The 8,797-nt window shown below is 46.4% G+C and overlaps 1 protein-coding gene across 1 annotated transcript in view; it reads right to left on the reverse strand.

Annotated features, from left to right (window-relative positions):
• Positions 1-1,681, reverse strand: part of LOC125756166 (uncharacterized) — a 119,197-nt gene extending 117,516 nt beyond the window's left edge. The window contains exon 1 of the mRNA XM_049420204.1: positions 1,433-1,681. Coding sequence (XP_049276161.1) covers positions 1,433-1,589 — 157 coding nt within the window. The 5' untranslated portion in view covers positions 1,590-1,681. The remainder of the gene's footprint in view (positions 1-1,432) is intronic.
• Between the last annotated feature and the right edge of the window lie 7,116 nt (positions 1,682-8,797).

Here is an 8,797-nt window from a genome sequence, read left to right on the forward strand (position 1 = left end):
GTTATCTATTGTCAACATTCTTAGTATGACCATTATTTTTATTAGCGAAGCTGTTCCAGGTCGACCCTCTGCTGTCTGGCGTCACGCAGGGGCAGAGCCAGGTGACGTGACCAAGTGGGGTGGGGAGAGGAGGATATCAGAGCAGCGGCGCCTCGCAGGTCACATGACCAGCGCGCCGGGCGAGGAGCGGACCAATCAGAGAGCGCGTCGTGGGAGGGCAATGGGCTCCGCACGGTTCGAGTGGCCACGGCAGCTCACAGGAGAGCTGCAAACGTCTAGCTGCAAACTCCGAGCTTCGAGAGCAGGAAGCGCAAACCAAGCGGGAGGGAAGCCGCCAACCCCGAGGGTCGAGAGAAGGCAACGGCAAAGGAAACTAAGTCCACCGCAGCGAAACACGCAAGAACCACAGTCAACATTAACAACAACGCCACGAATCACAGCGAAGGACACATACGACACCAAAACACAGAAACAAACACCGAAAATTACAGAAAAACACTGAAGGCGGGGGCGCAGCCAGACATTTTTTGGGGGAGGAGGAGAGGGCGGTTCAAACACCCGTTATGTATGTTTGTGCGTGTATTTTCATGTATGCGTATAAATATATCCATGCAAAATTGAAAAAATCCGGAGGATGGCGGGGGGGGGGAGGGGGTTGAGCCCTCCCCGCACTTAGCTACCCCATTGACTGAAAGAATGAGCACAGGTCCGCTGTTTCCTCATATTTCACTTCGTGGAACTGTGTTGAGTTTTTGAACGGGCTCCCGTTCGCCAAGACGCCCGTGGTCTCCGGTACGACACACGCCATCACAGAAAAGGTGAGTGGTTTATTATGACACAAAAGCTGAGAGGTCGGCCTGAATCAATTTTCTGACCTGCCACTGAGCGTTAGGAAAGGGGATGGGGTGGAAAAGAGAATAGAGAGAAGGTGTTGATGATGAGAAAGAAAGTGGTGATGAAACGAAACCTTAAATGTCAAAAAACTATTTACTGCCTGTTCTCTAAGTCCATCTAGAGCCAAAACTTGCTCAGAGCTTTCAGAATATTGAGCTGATGACGAGGTGGACGTCCCAACAGAAATTTTTTCGATACTTGTTGCTTGACAGATTTAAACAAGAATGTCGCCATCCAGTGGCGTAGCCAGGGGGAACGGGGGGGCACACCGGGCCCGTGCCCCCCCCCCCCCCGCGAAGTTTTATTTGCCATGGCATACAGGGCACAAAATTACACTCAGTCATGCCCGACCCCCCCTTCAGAGCAAGGAGGTGTCCCCCCCCCCCCACCCCTCCGAAAAAAATTTCTCGCTACGCTCCTGTCGCCATCGATTTCCTTTGCATGATATATCGCGGGCAGACGCAAAAGGGGCGTTCAGTGGTCTATGGAGTGCCACACACCTCGCACTTCGGAAGAGGAAGAGCTGAAAGGACCCTACCTAGCTTGAGGATCTCGGTCTCGGTCCTGGTCTGCGGGTCGTAGCGGACCACCTCTGGGCCACGGGCATCGTCGTACAGCAGGGTGCCGCTACGCTCGTCCCAGTGTGGTCCCTCGCCCAGGATGTTCTTGCGCTTGCTGGCCACTTCCACCTTCATCGCTCAGGCTCGAACACGTCTGGTCCGGATGATAGGTCCACCTGCTACTGAGAACCTCTCGTCTGAAGAACTCTCGTCTGCCTGTGCTTATGGGACAAGATACACCGCGAGTAGATAAGCTGGGAGAGATAGCACCTGGCGAGAGGATCGAACGCGCGAAAGCCTATTTGAGTACACTGCGCACCGACATGTTTTTTTTTCTTTTTTTTAATTGAGCCACGGTATCGATAGCGGTTGCGACGGATTCATTGAAGCGGCAGTGCGCAGTGAAAGTGAGTGTCAGAATGTGTTCATGTGTTTAACGGAACGTTACTGCAATACGATCACAAAAGTACATTTTATTTATTTATTTATTTATTTATTTTAAAGTACCTACTTCGCCATAAGGCATTACAGCCGGGAGGACACAGCGCATATAATCAGGCACACAAAAATATAATCATAAAACAGGAAAAATTCATTTGAACAAATACAGATAATTTCCCGTGGCAGAGTGTTCCGCTCTCTTACAGTGCGAACGAAGAAAGCGTAGCGAAAAGCGTCACCCCTAAAAGGTATCTCATGTATTTTCAAGTGGTGATCTCGTCTTTGAGAAACATAGTTGGGTGGTTGAAAATGGAATTGCCTGATGATCCCTGTTCTCGAATGATAAATGCTATGGAGAAATTTTAATCTGAGGCTTCGACGACAGTGTTCAAGAAGATGCCAATTTAATGTTTTTTTTTTGCTCTCTGTCATACTAAGCATCCTGTCATAACTGCCAAGGACAAATCGAATTGCTCTATTCTGCACTTTTTCAAGTTTATCTACATGTTTCTTAGTATATGGGTCCCAGAAGACGCACGCATACTCCAGTATACTGCGGACATGTGTGAAATACAGCTGCTCCCTAAGTTTCTGTGGTAAACTACTGCAGTTACGTTTCAGAAAACTCAATGTTCCTACAGCCGTGTTCCTAACATAAGTGACACGTTTGTTCCACCTTAAATCAGCAGTGAAAAATACGCCTAAATATTTATATTCCGTGACTTGTTGAAGAGTGGCGTTATTAATCGTGTAATGATTGCTGCAGTGCGAGAGCTTCCTGGTAAAGGTAACGTGAACGTTTTTTTTTTTTCACATTCAACGACATTTTCCGTTTTTGACACCGTATGGAAATTAAATCCAAACCATTTTGCGGTGCTTGTTTGTCAGAATCGCTATTGATGACCCTATATACTATACAGTCGTCTGCAAACATCCTAAATGATGATGTGATACCTAAAGTGATGTCATTAATGAACGACAAAAATAAAAGTGTACCTAAGACTGATCCCTGTGGTACACCGGAGGTCAGAGAAACATATTTAGAGGAACAACCGTTCAGAGCCACAGACATCTGTCTTGAGCGAAGATACTCAGCTATCCAAGCAACAACCCTATCATTCAGTTTGTAATGTCGAAGTTTAGCGATCAGGAGACTATGCGTAGCAACGTCGAAAGCTTTTCTGAAATCCAGAAATATACAGTTAGCACTTTGGTTCTTGTCGACAGCTGAGACAAGTTCATGAGTAAATTCTACCACTTGCGTCGTACAAGAAATACCATGCCGGAACCCATGTTGTCTAGGATGAAGAAGGCTATTGTCAACAAGGTGAGGCATGATGCTGCTGTAAATCACATGTTCCATAACTTTACATACGATGCTAGTTAAATAAACTGGCCTATAATTATCAACTCTGTCCGTCGGTCTACTTTTATGAATTGGCACCATACGGGCTAGTTTCCAGTCTCCAGGAACAATGCTGTCATTTAAGCAATTTTGAAATAAACGCCATAAATAGAAGCACAGAGTGCCCGAGCAGTTAATAAGAAATGATGCCGGGATATCGTCTGGACCATTCGCTTTCGTGTGTTTCAAGGAAGGCAGAAACTGAATATCTTGATCATTTTTACTGAAGTGAAAACGTGTTAGTGACAATGCACTTGATTTTCTGCGCATGTGTGGTTTCTGCATATATTTGCTGGCGAAGCCGCGAATAGAGTTAGATGTAAGTAGCGCCCGTCCTGTCTCTCGTTCTGGTGAATTGTCTGACTTTTGCGCACAAAATTTCCCATCAGCTATGCACCATCTCGCCGAATTTCAAGTTTTGTTCAACAATCTTCAAGTGTTGCAATAATCTCTCGGCTCCTGTCGCACTAAACGCAACCTCAGACATTTTGTCGACTTGGACAGAAAAATCAACAGTTCTAACTACACTAGTATTTGAAAGATTAGACTGAAATACCGATGAAAAGTAATTAATAAAAATGTCGACCTTACTTCGATCATCATTAATAATTCTGTCGGACCAGTGCAAGGGAACAGAAGTGTCATCCTTGCAGTTTCTTCTAACGTATTTCCAAAATTTCTTAGGCAGAGCAAACCAGATCTACACAACTAACAACTCATGACGAATGTATACATTTGTAAGAACATCCGATAAAAAGAAGAATCAAGAATAAATAAAGTTACTTAATTGCAAGTCAACGTGCATTAATGTGAGTTACGAATGATTAAAGTGAATTAAGAGCACCTCGAAGAGCATAGGCTCTCGCCAGTTATCTCCTTTGCGTTAGCTAAAGGGAACCGGTGACCTTTATTATCGCGTGCGTGTGAGTGTACGCCGGCAGAGTGCTGAGAAATGTTAACGAAAGCATCGCTGCATTTGGCCGCAAATTTTGACGACCCTTTAAGCGGGAAGTTCAGTTTTGTTATCAAACTTGCGTCGAGAGCTTCTGCTTGTACACTAAGTGTCAACATTTTCTCGGAGGATCCTCCAACTTCTGCATCGACATCATCTGAAGCTGGACTTCTTATGCAGCATATAATTCTATTGCAGTTAGCGTTTGGATGTTGTAAGCAAAAGGCGTGCAGCGTGTGCCGCCGCACACTTTCAGGTTCCCGCCAAGTGGAGCGCACCACTCGAGAGATAACGTATATTTGCTATTTGAAGAGCTGCCGTTCGACGCAGCGCGTGTGCTTTCTATACTTTCTTCCCACGTTTATCTTCGTGCACCTGCACTCACAGCGCGTCACTTCAGAGTCGTCGTTAAAAGCAGAGATCTTGCGAAGGCCAAGAAAAAGAAAGTGAATCTAATATTAATAATTATCGGGGTTTAACGTCCCGAAACCACGATGTGATTATGAGGGACGCCGTAGTGGAGGGGCTCCGGAAATTTCGACCACATGGGGTTCTTTCACAGGCATCGATATCTAAGTAAGACGGCCTCGGGCATTTTCGCCTTCATCGAAAATGCGGGCGCCGCGGTCGGGAGTGGATCCCGCGACCTTCGGGTCAGCAGTCGAGCACCATAAAGTGAAGAGGCGTTGTCGTCTCTCAGCGTTGCCTATTGCCAGGTAACACTTTCAATGATCGCCGATTACAGGGCTCAGTCTTTCGCTGTGCACGAGATGTTATCGAGCCCGTCCCTAAGTTGTGATTGCATGCCCGGTTTTTATCTCTTATTCTCTTGACATATGGTATTAATAATAATATCTGGGGTTTAACGTCCCAAAACCACGATAGGATTATGAGAGACGCCGTAGTGGAGGGCTCCGGAAATTTCGACCACCTAGGGGTTCTTTAACGTGCACCTAAATCTAAGTACACGGGCCTCAAACATTTTCGCCTCCATCGAAAATGCAGCCGCCGCGGCCGGGATTCGATCCCGCGACCTTCGGGTCAGCATTCGAGCGCCATAACCACTAGACCACCGTGGCGGGGCTGACATATGGTATTGAATTCCGGTTTCTTTCAAGTGCGGAGCACTTTAGGGGCCCGGACTGTCGTATGCTGTCACCTGTCACCCGTCGTCTCATGTCGCTTGGCGTCACGCAGGCAAAACCATTTATAGCATAGCTATATATAGTATAGTATAGTATAGTATAGTATAACATAACAAGGGGGCGAGAAAGGGAAGTGAGGTTGAGGAAGAAGGAAAGGAGGAGGGGAGATGGTAAAGCATAGCATAGCCACGTATAGTGTAGCATAGATGCGTAGTATAGTACATCAAGATGTGCGAGAAGGAAGTGAAGGTGAGTAGGAGTGACGTGAGGGTGAGTTGGAGGAAAAGGAGGAGGACTATACTCTGTTCCAGAAGTTCCGTGCAGCAGAGCCAAGGCTACATGACCCTCGAGCGCAGGTTGTTGCGAAGCGAGATGTTGTGCCCCATATACGTAGCCCGTTGTTTGTCCTCATGACTTTTCCAAGCGGTCTCGTCGGAGGATTTTTACTTGAAGGCTTCTCTGCGTGTTGTAGCTGTGACTTGTATGACGATTTTGTCGCATTTTCTGTATAAAACAATTTTTGTGGCTTCATGATACTGAAGAAAGAGTTCTTTCTTGTACGTGTTATAGCATGCAAATGATGAAAGAAATAACGCTGTTGTGGCTCGTATGCGTTATGTTTTTACTTATAAAGTACGAAGGAATGGTACGACACTGTCTAAACTTTTATGAGTAGTCCGCACAGCCCGAGCGTCCACAGCGCCGCGGAGGAACCAGTCTTGGGTTGTGATTAGTCCGCGGTGGCAGATTTGGTCACTCCTTAGTCAAAATGGCGGCGCCTGGTTCACCTGTGCGATATCGTGCGAGTATCTCGAAGACGCGCGCTTTTACGGTGCCGAGGAGAATATTTAACCGCTTTCACAATAGGCTCTTTTAGCTGAGCGTCGCTTACGCTCAGCCCTTCCCAGATGTAGCGTCTCGAGAGAGTGCAAGGTGCTGCATGTATTTCGTGTTTTCGACTATACCTGGCGACAACATTCTGTGGCAGCGCAGCGAAGGCTACGCAACCGAACCACGCACTTTTTTACTCCGCTTCTGTATGTAGTCCGCGAACGCTAGCTTTTGTAGAATACGTAGCATAAAAGAAAACATAAAAAGAAAAGAAATACGTATTACGTTCAAGATTGCTTGCGTTGAAAGTAAGAATGATAATCCCGTAAAGGATTAGCGATTTTCGCTCTTTCGAGTTTTCAGGTTTTCTGTTGTCCGTTTCACGTTTTCCGTCCCCACTAAACAACGATGGGCGAGCGAACTCCATTGTTGCTGGCATGAGGCCGTCTACTTGTAATTTGTAATCTGTGTAATAGAGACTGTTCGTCGTGTGTCGTTTGATCATATTTGATATGCTCAATAAAATGCCAAATTACCGGAAAACGATGTTTTGTTTCCGCAGCGAACCTTCAAAAAGCCGGGCCGGGCCGGGCCGGGCCCGGGATTGTGTTTTCGTACGTCGGTCCGGGCCGGGCGGGCTCGCAGCCCTTTGCCGTCGGGCTCGGGTGAGCCTTCGACAAAGTCAGCGAGCCCGGGCCGGGCTCGGGCTCGGAAATACGGCCCGTGCACAGCTCTAAAGTGTAACCTTAAGGGCATAGGTCGGCAAGCTCACTCATGAGTTGACTAACTCAGACTCACTCAGAGTCAGATCGGGCCGTGAGTCTGAGTCTGAGTGAGTCCGGGTGAGCAATATTTAGGTGAGTTTGATGCCGAGTGAGTCCGGTTGAAGAAAATTTTAGTGAGTCTGAGTCTGAGTGAGTCCAGTTGAGGAAAATATTGGTGAGTCTGAGACCGAGTGAGCCCCAAGCGCGAAATATATTTCTTGAGTGAGCCCGAGTGAGCTCCACCTTTTGTTGCCGACTTATATGCTCCTATCGACTCATCTTCATGATTACTATCAGCCTCATATTGACCTAAATTTATACTGAAGTCTATTCACGCATATTTAAGCACACTAGCATTCATGCACCATCTCAATATTTCAATTCATCAGAGGTGTGAGTTAGGGGAAGGAGCGCCATGACCTCCCCCCACAAACTCTTTCATGAGACATTCTTGACAAAAGTATCTCGTGTGAGTCGTGTACTTAATAAAAATGTCCTTACTGTGTTTATATTTGATACTTATGATACATGATATATGATGTTATAGGTTTCAAAACAGGAGAAAGTGCCTCAGATCAGGCTGGCCGACGTTTCGATAGGGGACCTATCTTTGTCAAAGGTGCCTTGTCATCCCTGGCGTGTTAGTTTTATGGGGTTAGTGATGACGTCATGTCCAGCGGTGGCGCGTCTGTTGCTGTTGGTAATTTCTGCCTGGAAAGAGAGAAACTGGAAAGCAGAGAAGTGTAGCCCTTGCCACATTTCAAGAGAGTTTGCAAACACGTTCGGGTCTGCCATGTCAGAGTTAAAGGAAGCTGCAAAGAAAAAAAAAAGGGAACGGGGGGGGGGGGGGGGTTACAACCAAGCGAGAGGGCGAGTGCAGCCATCACAAAGAGCTGCAGAAGGTGGTGAGGAAGGAAACTACAGGCGGGGAGAAAAACCGGGCGGCTTACGTTTAAATGTCCGCCAAGGAGCTGCAGAAGGTAGTGGGGAAAGCAGCTAAAAAAAAAGGAAAAAAAAAAGAAAGAGGTATTCGGGCGGCGTACGTTTAAAATTCCGCCTGCCTACTTTAAGTGATATTGAAAGGGTTGCCTGAAAAGCTCCTGCTTAATGGGTGAAGTAATTGGCTGGCATATGCATCCAGTGTCGTCGGTGGCTTCCAAAAATTGGGCGTCCGTCAACTAAGAGGGAAAGAGAAAAAAAAATAAAGGAGAAAGGAAGGAGGGGTGGTCGGGGGGGAACAATCGGAATAAGACTCGTAGAACTTCCTGAGAAGACGAGCGCTGTGACAATGCTGGCCAGAAGCGGCCTTTGGAGCGCGGAAAGGGGAAAGGAAACCGTGGTTCGGATTCACTAGAAAATGAAAACATCTTAAGAGTATAATATCTACACGTATGTGTACATTTATACATGCAAGGTTAAGAGATATTAAAAAAGAATATTGATAGTGTATTATGGGAGCTGGTCGGGATTTTATTTTGCGAATAGGTTAAGGTTTTTGAAAGCTGAGCGTACTTCATGTCTCTTAGTATTATAGGAATCATGCTATGGCTTTTAATGATTCCAAATTACCACGTGCTAGATTTATTCCTGATGGGTGTAGGGATTCAAATTTGTGTATCAAATACGATTCCATGTATTTCCTCTCACGTGGTGACCGGAAGTTTGTTTGTAGAATGTAAAGTTTGGCTTGATCAAAATTGTGGTCTTGTTGATTGAAATGGCTGGCTACTGCTTTTGGTAAGTTGTGCTTTGTGTCTGCGCGGTGGCCGTTCAGTCTTACATGAATTGGTTGTCCAGTTTCGCCT

This window comes from Rhipicephalus sanguineus, chromosome 10 (genome assembly GCF_013339695.2).
Source record: "Rhipicephalus sanguineus isolate Rsan-2018 chromosome 10, BIME_Rsan_1.4, whole genome shotgun sequence".
Classification (NCBI taxonomy): Eukaryota; Metazoa; Arthropoda; class Arachnida; order Ixodida; family Ixodidae; genus Rhipicephalus; species Rhipicephalus sanguineus.